General features: G+C 52.5%; 1 protein-coding gene across 6 annotated transcripts; it reads left to right on the forward strand.

The window, feature by feature from the left end:
- The first annotated feature begins 2,082 nt into the window (after positions 1-2,082).
- AP2S1 (adaptor related protein complex 2 subunit sigma 1) lies at positions 2,083-15,152 on the forward strand. Of its 6 annotated transcripts, XM_077840404.1 has the most exons (7): positions 2,108-2,184; positions 10,418-10,639; positions 11,411-11,560; positions 11,942-12,037; positions 12,401-12,514; positions 13,154-13,213; positions 14,594-15,152. In XM_077840404.1, the coding sequence occupies exons 2-7, from the start codon at positions 10,631-10,633 to the stop codon at positions 14,693-14,695; spliced, it is 531 nt and encodes a 176-aa protein (XP_077696530.1). In that variant the 5' UTR covers positions 2,108-2,184; positions 10,418-10,630; the 3' UTR covers positions 14,696-15,152. The 6 variants fall into 6 exon arrangements, with proteins under 6 accessions (XP_077696531.1, XP_077696530.1, XP_077696534.1 ...); XM_077840405.1 differs by lacking the exon at positions 10,418-10,639 and having other exon boundaries at positions 2,083-2,184; XM_077840408.1 differs by lacking the exon at positions 11,942-12,037 and having other exon boundaries at positions 2,121-2,184.
- The last annotated feature ends 3,756 nt before the right edge of the window (positions 15,153-18,908 follow it).

An 18,908-nucleotide genomic window follows, 5' to 3' on the forward strand; every position in this document is an offset into this window, starting at 1 on the left:
ATATCCAGACTTCAGTTCATCCGATAGCTCAGCATTTAGATTCCTATAGAATCGTAGGACTGGAAGGGACCTGCAGAGGTCTTCTAGTCCAGTCCCTTGCACTCAAGGCAGGACTTCGCCATCTCTAACAGGTTTTTTCCAGCTGCCCCCTTCGGGTGCCTTCCCAGCTCTCCAGCTCCAGTTGCCCTCATTGGCTGTCTGTCTCTCCCCAGGACAGCATTTTGTTCTGCTGCATCACATACTAGTCCAGGTGTGGGCAAACTATGGCCTGCGGGCCCAGTCTGGCCCGTCAGAATTTTTAATCCGTCCCTCAAGCTCCCGCTGGGGAGCAGGGTCGGGCTCAGGGGCTTTCCATGTGGCTTCCGGACACAGCAGCATGTCCCCTCTCCGGCTCCTATGTGTAGGGGCAGCCACTGGGCTCCACACACTGCCCCTACCCCATTGGCTGGGAGCTGCAGGGGTGGCACCTGCGGACAGGGCAGCACGCTGAGCTGCCTGGCCAGTGCCGTGCCTCTGCATAGGAACCAGAGCAGGACATGCTGCTGCTACCAGGAGCTGCTTGAGGTAAGCACCACCCAGAGCCTACACCCCTGAGCCACCTCCCACCCCCTGCACCCCAACCCTCTGCCCCAGCCCTGATCCCCCTTCCCACCCTCCAAACCCCTCAGTCCCAGCCTGAAGCACCCTCCTGCACCCCAAACCCCTCATCCCCAGCCCCACCCCAGAGCCTGCACCCCCAGCCGGAGCCCCTCACCGCCCCACTCCCACACCCCAACCCCAATTTTGTAAGCATTCATGGCCCGCCATACAATTTCTATACTCAGATGTGGCCCTCAGCCCAAAAAGTTTGCCCACCCCTGTGCTCGTCCCAGGCTCAGGGTTACCACATATACACCACTAACATCTACTGGCTGCAACAGGGACTACTCAACTGTGTGTCATAGGTCTATATGCTGCTGCTAGCTAATGGAGATTCTCCTTTAGCTCAGAGGGCAGAGGCCAGGGCTTTCAGAGCAGGAGGCTCAAAGTTCTAGCCTAAAAGTGATTACAACATAGAGCTAGAGGGTGTTCTACAAGCCTCCAGAAGATAAAGTCCTTGCTCTAAGGAGTTTGCATGTCACTTTGATCTGTCTGGGGTCCAGTCACTGTGGGGTCTGGGCACAAAACACAAGTTTAAGCTAAGCTAAGTCCCACATCCTCATAATATCTGAGCGCCTCACAGTCTTTAGTGAATTTATCCACATTGTGCAGGGGAGAAATTGAGGCCAGGAGAGACTAGGTGACTTGCCGGAGGACATGCAGGGAGCTTGTAGCAGAGCAGGGACTAGAACCTGGGTCTCCTAAATTTAAGGATCACCAAAAAGCCCTTCAGGAAGCAAGTCTGTCCTACAGCTCTGTTTAGCTACCGTTCCCGGTTTTGTGTCCCCCATGTAACCTCGCACAATCACAGCCCAGACCCAGCCGCCGGCTACTGTGGGGTGGGGGGCCTCACGCCCACTATTGGAAGACAGGGCCCCGCTCCAGGACCAGAGCGTGCAAGGAACTGAGCCCACTGGTGCCTTCCATGATCTCGCCCCTAGGACGGGGGCCAGACTCAGGCAGAGTCGCCCTCCCCGCTAGCCCCATTGCCCAGGATTGGGGGGCAAACCGGGCCATGAGCCGCCCCCCACCGCTGCCTCAGGTGGGGGAAGTGGCCTGGGAACTGCCCCGCTTCAGGGGGGGAACCGGGACAGGTCCCCCCCGGTGGTGGGGGGACCAGCTCGCTTTCCCCGGGGCTGCGGGGCTCTGGGCCAGGCTCGGGCCTACTCGGCCTCTCCCAGCAGCGGGCTAACGTAGGCAGCTCTCCCGACCCCGCGTGGAAGCTCCCGGCTGGGCCGCCAGGCGACTCCCCGGCTCCAACAGACCGCTGCCGACCCCAAGCACCGCGGAGCCCGGGCTCCCCCTGGCGGAGCCGGCGGGGAACGACGCCGCCCCGCCCTGGCGGGAGGAACTACAACCCCCAGCATGCACCGCTGCGGCCGCACGGCCTGCAGGGGGGGCAACTCCGCCGGGCCGGCCGGGACTACGGCTCCCAGCAGGCCGCGCGACAGGACGGTGCCGGATATCCGGTGAAAAGAGAAGGTGTGAGGAAGCGGAGGGGAAAGAAGAAGGTCTGGGGGGCCTGGCTAGGACGGGACCATCATGGTAAGGGGGGGCATCACTGTGGGGCTCTATGGAGGGATGTGGGTCTGGCTCCTTTTCCCGGGGGGATGGGCCCTCATCCCGAGGGGGAGGGATGTGGGTCTGGCTCCCTATCCCTGGTGGGAGGGGCACCATTGGAAGATCTTCTGTGGGGGGGATATGGGCCTGGCTCCCTCTTCAGCGTGGGGTGCCATTGGGTGGGATGTGGGTTTCATCCCTGGGAAAAGGGGGAAAATTGGGGGTCTTATGGGGAGGGATTTGGGTCAGGATCCCCAGCCCCATGGATAATACTTTGTCCCGCCAGGAGTGCAAGGGAGAGGACTAGATGACCTCTTGAGGTCCATTCCAGGCCTATGATTCTGTGATTCTGTCTCTCGGGGTTGTAGAGAGGCACCAGTGGTGGTTTCTCTGTAGGGGAAGGATGTGGGGGAGAGGCTCCCTATCCTGGGTGGGGAAAGGGGGTGCACCATTGGGATATAAGCTCCCCCACCCCTGGGGAAGTAGGGAGCAGCCCCAGTGCCTGAGGAGGGAGGCTCTTGCAGGATAAGATATTTGGTAGGCAGGTAACAGAAGAAGATTGGGGCTGGGGCTGTAATTCTGACAGCACTCTTACTGCCGTGTGGGCTGTGTACAGGGGTTTCTCAGCCGCTGCTGACATGCAGCCGTCTCTGGTGTGGGATGTAGTAAGCTGTTTGTTCAGGGGTCCCCTCGTCTAGCACCAACTGATTACGGAGATTGTCTTCTGCTTTACGGGGCAAGGGCAGGTTCTGAGTTCTAGTCCCAGTTGTCTTTATGAATTTCCGAGGGGCCATGTGGTGTGGCATTGTGACAAGTGGGGAGATTTTAGATGATAACAGATTTGGGCTGATATTGTCATCAACCAAGGGGTTCCTGGACCCCTTGAGTGGCCCCATCTGACCTAGTCTGGTTTAATTCAGGTGGCACAGGGGATTCATAATGACATCCAGACACTTCTGTGCCTAAGCCAGTTGTTCCAAGCTTTGGCTCACTCAGCTCCATGACAGCTATTACCATCTTGATGGGATGGTCGCAAAAAACCCACCAGTTTCAGCCCTGGAGATTGAGGACCGAATTCTGTGTGCGTGCGCATGTGTGTAATTGAATTGCAAAAGTTAGCAATGGAAAAGACCAATTCTCCAGTCCATTTCCTTGCAAATGCAGGAGTGTCCCCTTCAGTCTGACTCCTGGGGCCTTGACTAGTAGAGTTTGAAACACCCTAAGACAGTGATACTCAGTAGGTCACCTGCAGGCCAAATGTGTCCTACCAAGGCTTCCTGTGTGGCCCACCAGCTCACCTTAAAAAATGTGTCTAATTAAACTCACAAACAGTGATGTGCTGCCTATCATTTGCCTATGACTTCCTTCATTAGTAACTTACTGGATCTTAAAAAGAAAAGGAGTACTTGTGGCATCTTAGAGACTAACCAATTTATTTGAGCATAAGCTTTCGTGAGCTACAGCTCACTTCATCGGATGCATACTACAGTTTCCACAGTATGCATCCGATGAAGTGAGCTGTAGCTCACGAAAGCTTATGCTCAAATAAATTGGTTAGTCTCCAAGGTGCCACAAGTCCTCCTTTTCTTTTTGCGAATACAGACTAACACGGCTGCTACTCTGAAACCTGTCACTTTTTATTATGCTGCCTCATTTAAACGCAAACCCTTTGTGTTTAATGTGCCCCGTCTGTAAGGTCGTCAGCATGAGGCACCACTTTGAATCAAAGCACAGTAACTTCAATAAGGTCCTCGTGGCAATGTTGCAAGATGTGACAAAATTGAAAATTTGACATGGTTGTAGCACACTTCAAATATCATTCTCCTAACATCAGCAACTGTACAGGGAAAAGCAATAACTGCTTCACTTCAGATACTGTTGGTACTAGCTAAAAAGAAAAGCTTTTCCTGGATGCCAGGCTTGCCAAGGAGTGCCATTGGAAATGCTGCAGGAGCTTTTTGCTGGACATAAAAACAAAGATGACCTAGTGAAACGTGTGAAGCAAGTTGCCCTGTCTGATTCCTCCACAGTGTGAAGATTGGAGATAATTTATGAGGATTATTTGTCAGCACTGCTTTCTGGTTTAAAAAAACGCCAAATATATGTTTCTTGCAGTGGACGAATTAGGCGATTTAAGTGACACTGCCCATCTATTGCTGTTAGATTTTTATGATGGTGAAATTGTCAGGAAGAATTTTGTGCTTAATACCATTAGAAACCTACACTACAGAAGAGAGCATTTTGTAAAAAGTAAAAGGCTTTGGGGGGCTGGGGGAAGGTTCAGGTTTGCGGAAAGTAAACTTGCTTGTTACAGACGGAGGTCCCTCCATGGCAGGGAAAGAGAAGGGCTTTGCTTCACGTTTGGCAGTTCTACACCCTTCATTAAATACACTTCAGTGCATTATTCACCAGATTGTCCTTTGCGGTAAATTGTCTGGGGATTTTGAACTGTGATGAGCTTAGTGAACTACATATGGCCAACTTCTAGCTTACAATATCGTCTGGTTAAAGCTATTTCACAAGATATTTCAGGCGAATATTGCAGCACAGTTGATGTTCGCTGGTTAAGTAGTGGCCGCGTGTTAGAGAGGTTTTGTGCACTTCAAAAAGAAATAATAGAATTTCCTTCAAACCACAAGACCAACAAGGCTTGCAAGTTCTGGAATTTTGAATGATGTCCCCTCTATGTCATAGGTAGCTTTTCTGTGCGATATTACTGGTCACTTGAATTCCCTCCATTTGCAGCTCCCAGGCCATGCAAGCAGTCTCAGGGATTTGTTTGAAAAAGTGTGTGTCTTTCAGAGGAATCTTGAAATCTTTCAGACAAACTTAACAGGAAAGATGTTGCACTTTCCCATATTGCATGTTGTTGCTGCAGATAAAAACGATGCATGAATTCCTAAACTATCTGATGGAAAATTTCAAAATGCGATTTGAGAATTTTAAAATTCCAAAGGATTTGCTTTTGTTTGTGATCCATTTATTGTCTCTGCTGATGGACCTTGCCCTTCTGAAGCAAAGAACATTCTTGATTCAATTGATGAAGATGCCTTTCAATTAAAAATTGTAAGTCTCCGGAGCTCAGATGTCTTGAAGGGAAAATTCAGAGAAGTGGGACTTTGTGATTTCTGGATTCAATATGCTGACCAGTTTCAGAGTACCCAGAATCTAGCCATTTATCTTTTAACGATCTTTAGATCAACGTACCCCTGCGAATCTGGGTTTTCTAGCGTGAACTTCATAAAAAACCAGCACCACAGTTGTGTGACATGAACATCTTCACCAGTGCACGCACCTTGCCCTGACCTCCCACAAACCACTCTTCACAAAGCTTGCCGGAGATCCTCGATGTCACCTCTCCCATTAGAAAAAAGAAAAGGAGGACTTGTGGCACCTTAGAGACTAACAAATTTATTTGAGCATAAGCTTTCCACTGAATGCATCCGAGGAAGTGAGCTGAAAGCTTTTTGCGAATACAGACTAACACGGCTGCTACTCTGAAATCTCCCATTAGAGATTGCCACACACACAGGTAATAATGTTGATTTATAAACTTTGTTAAAAGATAGAAACTCTAATACTTACGGTGCAGTCCAGGTCTTTATTGGCAGCTGAAGTTTTGTTTGCTTTGGTTTTTTTTTTTTTTTTTTTTTGTCAGCCTTCTGCACAAATGGCCCGGCCCGCCTCTTGTTATACAATTCTCAAATTGGCCTGTGGGTCGATCTAATTGAGTATCACTGCCCTAAGCCAAGTGGCTTCCAACACTTCCCTCGGGGAGGCGATTTCATAGCCTAGCAGATCTTATGGTTGGAAAATGAATCTTGCTGAGAGCTGGCCAAATGCATGCGTGTCGCTCTGCAGCTTGGTGCACAGGGCACTGGCGTCTGCTATGGGTAAGGAGAGTGGTCACTTTGGATAAGCTATTACCAGCAGGAGAGTGAGTTTGTGTGTGTGGTTTTTGGAGGGGGGTGAGGGAGTGAGAGAACCTGGATTTGTGCAGGAAATGGCCCACCTTGATTATCATACACATTGTGAAGAGAGTGGTCACTTTGGATGGGCTATTACCAGCAGGAGAGTGAGTTTGTGTGGGGGGGGGCGGAAGGTGAGAAAACCTGGATTTGTGCTGGAAATGGCCCAACTTGATGATCACTTTAGATAAGCTATTACCAGCAGGACAGTGGGGTGGGAGGAGGTATTGTTTCATGGTCTCTGTGTGTATATAATGTCTTCTGCAGTTTCCACGGTATGCATCCGATGAAGTGAGCTCTAGCTCACAAAAGCTCATGCTCAAATAAATTGGTTAGTCTCTAAGGTGCCACAAGTACTCCTTTTCTTTTTGCTATGGGTTTGACTCCCTGCTCTGCCTGCTTCAGAGCAGAGGTGTTCATCCCAGGTTGCTCCAAATCAGACCTGGTAGGGAGTTGAACCCACGTCCCAGGGCAGGGCCCGAAGCACCCAGCTGTAGCCAGTCTTTCTGACCCGAAAACCTTCATGACAAAAGTTTAATGGAAGCCAATAGGTCTCTGCGAAATGTTTTGGTTTGATGAGATCTCGTTTTGGTGAATTTGTTCTGGCTAGCTCTAACCCTGACACGGAGTCTGCGTGTTCCCTTTCCATTAACCTCCTGGCTAATGCGCCAATTAGTCCCCTCCCCAGCTGCTGCCCATCCTGTACATCCTCGAGGGGGTCACTAGAGTGAATCAGACCCCAGGACCCTCGGTCTGGCATTTCTCCCCTGCCATAAACTCTCTCAGGATTAGAAACAGTTCAGCCCTCCCATCTGCGGTGGGATCTGAGACGCCCTGATCTCCTGACGCAAAAGATCTCCCCATTCTGATCTGTTTTCTCGGCTGCCTGGCCCTTTGCTTTGACCCAGACAGGTCCTAACACATGCTGCACAAGCTCAAAACCAAGTCTCTTTGCTACAGAACAAGCCCACTCCAATGCTTGCTGGGAAGGTGGGGGCGGAGGGGGGACAGTGTTACTGTCTGTTGCCAGTTTAGAGATCCTCTGTCAACCACTCAGACGGGTGGGCGGTGTTGGGCGTAATCAAGGATGTTCTGAGCCTAGTATGTGGATGAGGAAAACGGAGTGGGCTCGTGCCAGCCCCTTCACCCTGTTGGGAGTGAACTCTGCAAGTAATGTTCAGTCTGAGCCCTAAGGCTCCTGAAAGAGATGGTTTTCTCCCTTGTTGCCCTTGGTGTTTGACACAGATGGGGCCACATGAAGCTCTCACACCCGATGTGATGTGTGGCTATAAAGGGAGGTCCCCTTGGAGTAGCTGCCCGGTCTCTCTGCCCTTGATGTTGCTAGCAATCTGCTCAGCTTGGACCCTGGTGGCCGGTAATTGCCGGGATGCAGAGGATGTACTAGCATGGCTGCTCTTGGGTTGCGCTGGGGGCACTGAGGCCATCAGTTGTCTTGGCTGAGGGTGAGAGGGCTGCCTATCCCCCAGGGAGGGGGACTCAGAGCCTGGGGAGCGATGGAGGTTGCTTGGCGTGGGATCCAAACCCAGGGCTAGTGCCCCTTGCTTGGGGTCAGCGTCTCGGTGCAGAGATAAGGAGCAAGTGGCTGTTTGGTGACGTTGCAGGGCTCCGCAAGTAAAGCAGAGTAGTAGATAAATCCACATGGTCTGGCTGTGGGGGAGAGCTGGAGTTTGGAAAAGCCATACAGCACTCTCCACTGAGTGAGATCTTCCCTACCCTCAAACACGAAGCTTGGGTGAGTGGGGTGCTGCTGGAACTGGCCAACTCTCTGACCCTCCTGCCTGTCCTTCTCCTTGGTGAGGCCTGAATGTGGGACACAGGTCGAGATGGGAGTCCTGGGCTCCATTCTCTCTGCCACTGATTCACTGACACACCTTGGACACCTCGCTTCCCCTCCCCTTGCTATCTGTGGAATGGGGACTGGCTACTTCCCAGCTAGTGACGTGAGGATTAGCTGCAGCGTGTGACGTGGTGTGAGATGTTTGGATGCTGAAGCCCAGCAAAATATAAGGAAAAACAAGCTTAAAATGCAGGGGTGTCTCTGCAGTGCTGCCTGTCCCCTGCATGTCTGCCTGCTGTCAATGGACTGGAAATGAGCAAGATCCCCCCCCCCCCCCCCCCGGGTTTGTGCGACCAACCGGCTCTGTGCTGGAGCCATGCCAGCTGCTCGTCTGAATTTCCTCTGAGCAAGCCCTTTCTCCTGGCTCAGCAGAATGCAAGACCTTGCAGGCTGCTTGGACGACTCATGCCCTTCTCTGCTTAGCAAGGCCCTGCAGTATGGTGAGGCAGCTCCTTCTGGGGAGGAGCCATCTGCCGTGACCCCTCCCATGCTGCTGCTTATTCATAGATTCCAAGGCCAGCAGGAACCGTTGTGATCATCTAGACCAGAGGTGGGCAAAGTACGGCCCGGCCCGCGGGACCCTCCTGCCCAGCTCCTGGCCCGGGAGGCTCGCCCCCAGCCCCTCCCCCACTGTTCCCCCTCCCGCGGAGCCTCAGCTCACTGTGCCGCCGGTACAATGCTCTGGGCAGGGGGGCTGCAGTGCCCGGCCTGACCTGGTGCACTGTGCTGTGTGGCATGGTTTTAGCTCCGCCAGCCACCGGTGCTCCAGGCAGTGCAGTAAGGGGGCAGGGAGCGGGGCGGGGGGTCGGATACAGGGCAGGGGAGTTCGGGGGGCGGTGAGGGGGTGGGGGTGTGGATATGGGTCGGGGTGGTCAGAGGGCAGGAAAGAGGGGGGTTGAATGGGGGCAGGGGTCCCAGGAGGGCAGTCAGGAAGGAGAGGAGGGGTTGGGTGGGGTGGCGGGGGACAGTCAGGGGTTCTGGGGGCGCTCAGGAGACAGGGAGAAGGGATGGTTGGATGGGGCAGTGGTCCCGGGGGGGTCGAGAAACAGGGGGGTTGGATAGGGGTCAGGGGCCAGGCCACGCCTGGCTGTTTGGGGAGGCACAGCCTCCACTAACCAGCTCTCCACACAATTTTGGAAACCCGATATGGCCCTCAGGCCAAAAAGTTTGCCCGCCCCTGATCTAGACTGACCCCGTGGATAACCCAAGCCAGAAAACTGCCCCAAAATAGTCCTCAGAGCAGATCTTTTAGATAGACATCCAATCCTTGATTTAAACATGGTCAGTGCTGGAGAATCCACCATGACCCTTGGTGAGTTTGTCTCCGTGGTTAATTACTCTCCCTGTTAAAAATTGACCCCTTATTTCCAGTCTGAATTTGTCCAGCTTCCACTTTCAGCCGTTGGATTGTGTTAGACCTTCCTCTGCTAGACTGAAGAGCCCATTATTAAATGTTCGCCATGTAGATACTGATAGAATGGGATTAAGTCATCCCTTAACCTTGTCTTTGTTAAAATAAATAAATTGAGCTCCTTGAATCTATCATTCTCATGGCTCTTCTCTGACCCCTCTCCAATTTATCCACATCCTTCTTGAATTGTGGGCACCAGAACTGGACAGAGGATTCCAGTAGCGGTCATCCCAGGGCCAACTACAGAGATAAAATCACATCTCTGCTCCTACTCGAGAGTCCCCTGTTGATGCATCCCAGGATTGCATTAGCTCTTGGCCACAGCGTCTTTAGGAGCCTGTGTTCAGCTGATCATCCACCACCACCCCTGAATTTCTGTGAGTTGCTTGCTTTCCAGAATACAGTACCCGGTGCTGACACCCCAGAGGAGCTGTGCAAGCAGTGATCTCTCTGGCTGTTACGTGGGGCCTCGCTGTTATGGTGGGGTTCCTGGTGATGGGAAGGAGCCCTCAGAAAGGGAAGGAGGATCCACACAGGCCCGACTTATGGCTGTGACATGAGACACAGGCTGGTGGGCGGAAGTGGAGGAAGGAGGCTGGACCAGCAGGGCAATGGACAGGAGTCGCAAACTATGCCTGTGGCTTCTCCTGCTCTGGGGCATCCCTGCGTCAACAACCCCCCTTGTTATCTGTTTTCCACACAGCCCAGCAGAACGGGTGGGGTGGGAGGAGGCGCAAGACATGTTGTCTTTTGTGCACAGCCACGGGATGCCAGCGGGTGAAAGGAAGGGACAGGATCTTGTCAGAGGGAGCAGCTGACAAAGGGCCCCCGAAGTGGGGCAGGTTGGGAGAGACACCTGCTGAAGACGCCATGTACGAAGGCAGTTCTGCATCTCTTTCCTCTGGGAGATACCTTGGTGAGGGGGAGATCTGCCCTGTCCTGTCCCCCACTCTGCCTGATTCTTGCTGTTGCTGTCCCTAGGAAGAGCTTCCAGGAGGCCAATGAACTACATGGGCCAGACAATGAGAACCAAGTTCCAGGGATCTTAGACCCTTGCCAGGGCAGTCTGCCTGGGGGAGCCGGTGCCCTTTTGGAGAGTGCCATGAAGGAGGTCTATGGGGGACACAGAATGACATGGGAAGAGCAGCTGGGACTTAGAGCAGCTCCCATGTCACTGATGGAGAATAACCTCACATGGGACTGGTAAAGTGACCTCTGCTTCTACCCCATACTGTGCCGACTGCTTGCTAAGGCACAGCTGTGCCTGCAGAGGGCACGGGCCACACTGGGATGTTAGCGTACTTGGACAGACCCTCCTTCCAGGGTATGCTGCACCCACAGAGAGGCAACGGCTCCACCTCCATAAAGAAGTAGCCCCCAGACTCTACCCCGCAGCTGTTGCTGCTTAGCAATCATCTTTATTACATGCCTAAAGACCAACCAAGATGGGGCCTCGTTGTGCAAGGTGCTGTACAAATGGTAGTGGACTGCCCTTGCCCCAAAGAGCTGGCAATCGAATAGACCAGACAGAGCCGAGGTGGGGCGAGGGGTCGAGCGTGAACAAAGCGATGGCAGTGACAGACATGTCCGTGCTGTGACTTTATTTTTGGGTGGGATTAGTTAGGGAGGGGATCAGAGAAATGGAAAGAGGAGGGGGAAGATGCAGGGGAGAACAGGGTGAGTGGGGCTGAGGGAGGGAGGGGGATGGAGCAAACAGCCAGTGAGCACAGGGCAGAGGAAGTCTAGATAGTTACAGAATTTTCTGCAGTTCAGAGTAAAGGTCCCTACATTGGTGGCTCCAGCTTTGAACAGCTGGGCTCTCTGCCAGCTGACATGAGGGGGAGGGGAGGCACCACCCTCCCGGGAGCCTGCGAGCCGCCCCGTATTTGAGCAGCAGCATCCCGGTGGGGGGGTGGTGCTAGTGGTGGGGAGAGCTGGGTGGGATGCCCGTAACCCTGCCTGCTCTCTCTGCAGATTCGCTTCATCCTCATCCAGAACCGGGCTGGCAAGACGCGCCTGGCCAAGTGGTACATGCAGTTCGATGACGACGAGAAGCAGAAGCTCATCGAGGAGGTGCATGCCGTGGTCACGGTGCGAGACGCTAAGCACACCAACTTCGTGGAGGTAAGGCACCCCTGGCATGCCAAATGGGCAGCCAACCGACGCCCCAGCATACACTGCAGGCCTCTGAGGCTGTGGCAGGTGTAATCTCGCCCTCTCTGGTACAACCCTTCAATTTATACCAACCCTGATCTTGGAGATCTCCATGCCTGAGCCCTCCAGCTGCTGGGTCCTGCTGTGGCTGCAGCCTGTGGGTGGCTCTCGAGGCAGCTCCAAATATAGCATGCTCATTACACAGTCTAGGGGCGGTGGATCACTGCAGCTAAGAACCAGCCACCAGCTGCTCAGCCCTGACGCCCTTGAGCGGAGAGCCAGCTAGTCTGTTTGAGGCAAGCCCAGCCAGTTGCGTAGGGATTCACAATTCTCCTGGTATCTCTCCTCCAGCCACAAGCCGTTCATGTCTCATCTCGTTGGAGTTGCTCCGATCAGCCTGGGGGCAGCAGGCCGACATTGAGCTGCTGTGATGTGATGACTAGACTGGTACGGAGGGTTGCGGGGGGGACAGACTTGGATTCTATTCCTGGCTGTGTCCTGGCCTGCTGGGTGACCTTGAGCAAGTCACTGCCTCGCTCTGTGCCTCAGTTTCCCCATCTGTAAAATGGGGCTAATGATTCTGCCCCTCCTTCATAAAGCACTTTGAGGTCTCGGGGTGAAAAGTGCTAGACTAGAGCTAGGGATTTATTCTATAGACTCGGCTATCACCAGTGATATGGGTGACCCCTTGGGCCATGCTGTCTCTGACTGGCTGCTCTATGCTCCAGAAGGGGGCTATCTGGGGGGTGGGGGGCTGTCTGATCCAGGGGCAGCACAGATGTCAGCTGGTCCTCTTCCTCTCTCTCCCAGTTCCGGAATTTTAAGATCATCTACCGCCGCTACGCGGGGCTGTACTTCTGCATCTGCGTGGATGTGAACGACAACAACCTGGCCTACCTGGAGGCCATCCACAACTTCGTGGAGGTGAGCACTGCCCGCGGCCTTTTCCCTTCCCTTAGTTTGAGCCGTCTTGTGGCCTGGTCCTTTGTGCCAGCTCCTCAGAGGGACGGCAGCCCTAAAAGGACCGTGAGCTGTTTTCAACAGCCCCTCTCTGTGCTGGCAGGACAGTCAGCAGTTCCTGCCCCTCTGATCTCGGCTGTGATGGGACATAAAGATGGTGCCTCATCCTTCAGGTAGACTGGGGGCTGTGCCTGTGTTCAAGGGGGTCAGGGTTGCAGATTCCACTGGCTGCAAGGGATCTCTTTTGGTGACCCTTTTCTGAGGCAGAGGCATATCCCGCCCAGGCAATGGTCTGACCCATTGTAGCGGCTGGAAGCTGAAACTAGAGGTAAGGTTGATACATTGGAACAGCTGATCCAGAGACAAGGGTAGATTTTTTTCCATCCCTTGGAGTCTTAAATCCAGGCTGGCCGTGTCTTTCTAAACGACCCATGCTGGCTCAGGCAGGGATCCTGTGTGGGATTCTGTGGGCTGTGCTAATCAGGAGATCAGACTGGACAATCACAATGGTCCCTTGTGGCTTTAGCATCTCTCACTGAAAGGTGACGTGGCTCCTTCCTTCTCCCAGTCTCTGAAATCCAGCTCTCCTTTCTCTTGGCCCAGGTTTTGAATGAATATTTCCACAACGTCTGTGAACTTGACCTGGTCTTCAACTTCTACAAGGTGAGCTCAGCCCAGCGGAGAGGGGAGCGCGGGGCCCGTCACTGTGCAGTTCCATGCAGCTGCTGTATAATAATGGTCTCGTGTCAGACGTACCTACAGGCTGGGGGACCCTATCGTGGGAAGCAGTGACTCTGAAAAAGAATTGGGGGATGGGGGTGGATAAGCAGCTGAACATGAGCTCCCACTGCAATGCTGTGGCCAAAAAGGCCAATGCGATCCTTGGATGCATCAACAGAGGAATCTCAAGTAGGAGTGGAGAGAATCATGTTTCTATGAGAAATTATTCTCCTTCTGTATTTGGCCCTGGTGCAACCGCTGCTGGAATCCTGTGTCCGGTTCTGGTGCCCACAGTCCAAGAAGGATGTCGATAAATTGGAGGGGGTCTGAGAAGAGCCACGAGAATGATTAAAGGATTAGGAAATATTTATTTATTGTGATGGATTCCAGGAGCTAAATCTATTTAGCTTAAGAAAGCGACTGTTAGGCAGGGATTTGATCCCAGTCTAACAGTACATGCGTAGGGAATAAATATTGAATAACTGGCTCTTCAGCCTAGCAGAGGAAATCTCTAACGTGATCCAATAGCTGGAAGCTGAAGCCGGACAAATTCAGACTCAAAATTAGGAGTCAGTTTTTAACAGTGAGAGTCATTAACCACTGGGACATTTGACCAGGGGTCATGGTGGATTCTCTATCGCTGACAATTTTGAAATCAAGACTGGATGTTTTTCTAGGATCTGCTCTAGGAGTTGTTTTGGGGCCATTCTCTGGCCTGTGCTACACAGGAGATCAGACGAGATGATCCCAATGGTCCCTTCTGGCTGTGGAATCTATGAATCATTGCTGCGCTGAGCGTGCTTGGCCTCCCCATCTCCTGGGTGGGGAGGAGGAAGGATTAAACATTCAAAATATAACGTGTTAAATTGACAGCCCTTGTCCCTGATGACCCTTCCAGCTTCACAGGGCAGATCCCATGCAACCCTGTGGCATTCCGGTACATAAATCCCCGCTGCGAGTTGGAGGATTTTAGAGGGCTGGAATGTAGCAGGGAGAGGTTAAGCATGCTGGTCTCTATTTGATGGCTATGGACCCACTTGCCAGGCCTCAGTACCGTGAGGGTCCCTCTGTGCCAGGGTCACTCTGCTGTTCTGGGGGAGGACACAGGTGCCAGTCTTTTTACCTTCCCGTGGCACTTGGGATGCAGAAAATGTCAGAGGAAACAACGTTGTCCTTGGAAATGCTTTTCGGTGCCACTTGATGGACGAACCCAGGTGCTGCATACCAGGCTACAGGTATGCTGCAGAGTTCCCCAGAGGGAGAGGCAGTGCTGAGGCTGCTCTCAGTGCACGTCGCTCACGGGTGGTCTGTTTTTTGTGGCAGGTTTACACCGTGGTGGACGAGATGTTCCTAGCCGGCGAGATCCGTGAGACAAGCCAAACGAAAGTCCTGAAACAGCTGCTTATGCTGCAGTCCTTGGAATGAGAGAACTGGATCGAATCGGCTCCATACCCCACCCTGCCTCTAGTCTCCTCCTTGCACCTAGTCCCTGAATCAATGACTGTCTCAGAGCAAATGTAGCCACTCTCCACTGTGAGGAAGGGACGCCCCCTCAAATGGATCAGAACCACAAGTCGAAAATTTCAGTCCCACCTCCCCACACTCGAATGCGGCAGCTGAGATCCCGTGTGGGTGGGTCTAACGGGAGAGAGCAACTGTATTAAAAAAAAAAAAAAAATTCCTTTTAGGGCCCTGACACAACCATCCCCGAACCTCTGTGTTTTCCCTCCATATAACCAGCGTGCGCTGTCGTCGTCGTCCCCCCGTTCGTGTGCCGAGTCTGCACCAGAAGTGGGACCGCAACTGTGTGTTACCCATTGGTGAGCGGCAGCCGTACCGTATGGCCAGTGCTGTATTGAAATAAACGATCTGTGAAACGCTCCTTTCTCCGTGGTGGTCTCTGAAGAGCCCTGCAGAAGCAGGAGGGAGGGAGTGGGAATGGGGTTCTTGGTGGTAGATTTGACATAAGGCTCTGAGGTACATGCAGGAAACTCCTGTTGGGTGTTGCTATCTGGCATTGGGAGCAGGTCATGTTCTTAGTGGCCTCTGGTATTCCCCACTTTCAGAGCCACTTTCAGAGACTGTCACCAGAGCTGGTGGGGAACGATGTACAGGGGGGAGAGGGTAGGTTTTTCCCCCAAATTTTTCATGGACAATCTTGGCAAGAAAAACAGGACTATGTGTTTTCAGCCAAATGATTTCAATTCTGAAATGCTGCTGTGGTGCATCATGGGAGTTCAGGCACCTTATGCTCCCATTCTCCCCATAGGCTGGACTCCCTGGTTGGACTGCCACTCTCATGAGCCACCAGAGTCTTCCCTTTTGAAGGAAGGCAGTGCATCATGGGAGATGTAGTCTGGCTGGGGAGCCCAGCCTGTAGAGGAGAACAGGAGCCATGCTTCACAGTTGCCATTTCAGGACTGAAATATTTTGGCTGTAATACTTAATATTTTGAGCTAAGTGGGTCTGGTCAGGAGCTGCTGTGTGACCTTCAGATGCTACAGGGAGTTCACCGTACACGCGGGGCTGTTGCTCTAATTGGCTTTCTCCAGAGCTTGGACTATACTGCTGAGGAATTTACCCTGGTGTCTCATGAAAGAGGCCAGGAGTGCCAATCTCCGGAGCAGTCGTCCCCTGTTAGGGCTTTTCCCTCATGTTGTTTTTGTGGAGAATGCAGGCTGTCTTGGGGCAGCCCGGAATGCAGGGAAAGGTCCTTTCTTCCTGGGGTGAGGCCCAATTCTTTTTAAGGAAGGTCTGTCCTCTCACCGTGCATGAATGTTGCACTGAACCACTGCTTCCATCTCAGCTGGAGCCATGTTGGGCTAATAGCTGCACTGGTTCATTGGGCCCAGAATCCTGGATAAGATTTGTAGATCCCTCTAGGTAGCAGTCTGGTATCCTTGCTCCTTGTGCATCACGGTAATGGCTCAGAGATGGTGCCTACCCTGAATAATAAAACCTAGCTCTTACCACCCATAGCTTTCAAACGAGGACAGTATCACCATCCCCCATTTTAGAGATGGGGAAACTGAGGCACGGAGTAGGACTTGGCCTTAGGCCAGCAGCAGAGCTAGGAACAGAACCAAGCTCTCTTGTGTCCCAGTCTGGTGCTCTATCCACTAGGCATCACTGCCTCTCCCTAATTGCTGTGGTAGTACCCTGCCTGCAGCAACAGCCCCTGGATGTGTTTCTATTGGGGTCCCGCGGGGGTTGGTTCTTGGCCCTGCGCTATTTAGCATTTTTATTAATGACCTGGAAGAAAACATAAAATCATCCCTGATAAAGTTTGCAAATGACCCAAAAATTGGGGGAGTGGTAAACAATGAAGATGACAAGTCACTGATACAGAGCGATCTGGATCGCTTGGTAAGCTGGGTGCAAGCAAATGATATGTGTTTAATATCAGATGACTAAATGTCAATATAGATATCTAGGAAGATCAAATGTGGGCTGTACGTACAGGAGGAGAGACTCTGAAAAAGGTCATCAGCTGACCATGAGCTCCCACACAATGCTGTGGCTAAAAAGGCTAATGCGATCCAGGGATGTATAAACGGGAATTTCGAGTAGGAGCAAAGATTTTATTTTCCTTCTGGATTTGGCCCTGGTGTGACCGCTGCTGGGATCCTGTGTCCAGTTCTGGTGCCCGTAGTTTAAGAAGGATGTTGATTAAATTGGAGAGGGTGCAGAGAAGAGCCACGAGAATGATTAAAGGATTAGAAAACCTGCCTTAAAGTGATAAATAGATAGACTCCAGGAGCTCAATCTTAACAAAGAGAAGGTTAAGGGGTGACTTGATCCCAGCCTATCAGTGCCAACACAGGGAACAAATATTTGATAATGGACTCTTCAGTCTGGCAGAGGAAGGTCTAGCATGATCCAATGGCTAGAAGTTGAAGCTAGACACATTCAGTTTTGGAAATGAGGTGTACATTTTTAACCGGGAGACTAATTAACCATTGGAACAATTTACCCAGGGTCGTGGTGGAGTCTCCATCATTGGCCATTTTAAAACCAAGCTTGGATGTTTTTTTCTAAAAGATCTTCTTTAGATCAATCAGGGCAGTCCTATGGCCTGTGTTGTCCATGGCGTCAGGCCAGATGGTCACAATGGTTGCTTGGAATCTAGAACTTGATCTAGGATGCTTCAAAGGAAAGGGAAGGCCCAGAGGAAGTTAATGCCATGCTTGAGGACAGAGAGGAGCAATTAATCCCTGTGCTATGAGCATTTAATGACATCTCTCATCTTCACATGCAAAATTAGATCAGAAAATGCCCTGGACCCCCAGGCAGCGAATTCCACAAGCTTATTCCTTCTCAAACAGGTGACTGCCCTCTACTATGACCATGCACCTGCTTGTTCTTATGTTTACATGTAGCCTGTGATGCAGCCGTGGGACCGAGCCTAAAATACCGCTGCGCTGGAGAGATGCAGGCCGGTCCGTATTTGATCCCTGTGCTTGCTAGTGCTGCCAGCTAGACCTGGATCTTCAGCCACCAGAGGGAGCCCTTACTGTGTATTCTAACCATGTGTAAAAGCGTTGCTTTATTCTCCCCTTGGATCATGGCTGCTATCCGTGGTTGCTGGGATGAAACGAAGAGGGGGAAAGCACCGGATGATCATCAAGCAAAGCAGCCTGAGCATAAAATGGATTATTTACTTTATTATTAGTCACACTGAGTACTGAGTGTCCTGAGAGCAGGACCCTTTAAGGCTGTGCAGTGTCCCAAGATCTGAGTGTCCTAAGATCAGGGCCCCGTCGGGCCGGGCGCTGCCGAGACACACAGTGACTGAGATCAGGGCCCCGTCACGCCGGGCACTGCCCAGATACACAGTGACTGAGATCAGGGTCCCATCGTGCTGGGCGCTGCACAGACATACAGTGACCGAGATCAGGGCCCTGTTGTGCCAGGCAGCTGCCCAGACACACAGTAGGAGACAGTCCCCGTCCCAAAGAGCTGACAGTCTAAACAGACAATAGGTGGGAGGAGATATTGAGGCACAGAGAAGAAGGGGCTTGCCCAAGGTCATTAGCCGAGCTGGGAACAGAACCCAGATGGTGCCTGGCATCCAGTGTCCCAGCAATTGCCTCATCAACAGAAGGGCTGCGAGCCCCTTTGCTTGGTCCGTGTAAAACTAGCTTACGCAGTACAATGGAGAACAATCGTGCACTGGCCTCCACCGAAGGACGACATGGCGCTTAATCAGCCCCCTTATGTGCAAACCCCATTCACAGCAATCCTGTTGGCTCTGTCTCTCCTCTTTTTCCTGAGCCCCCTGCCTCCTCTGCCCAGCAAATGAACCCCATCTTTCCTTTTCCCTTCATCTCTCCTCTCATGCCTGGTGCTCCCTCCAGCTCCCACGGTGCCAGCCCCCCTGAAAGCTCTCATGTTCCCCCAAGCTCACATCTGCTGCCCTCCCAGCCCAGTTGAATTCGTTCCTATGCTGAGCACCTGTGGGCGAGGACCATCGCGTCTCCTCGCTCTGGCCCAGACTGGTTTGATCTTGTGTTCTGATGATTCCCTGGCTGCTTTGCTGCATGCCCACCGGCAGAAGATCCTTCCTGTCTGAGGCTCTCCCCATGCGCTAAGAGGGCTTTAGGGTCTCTGCGCTAAGAGGGCTTTAGGGTCTCTGGAG

Source organism: Eretmochelys imbricata, chromosome 23, assembly GCF_965152235.1.
Source record: "Eretmochelys imbricata isolate rEreImb1 chromosome 23, rEreImb1.hap1, whole genome shotgun sequence".
In the NCBI taxonomy this organism is placed as follows: Eukaryota; Metazoa; Chordata; order Testudines; family Cheloniidae; genus Eretmochelys; species Eretmochelys imbricata.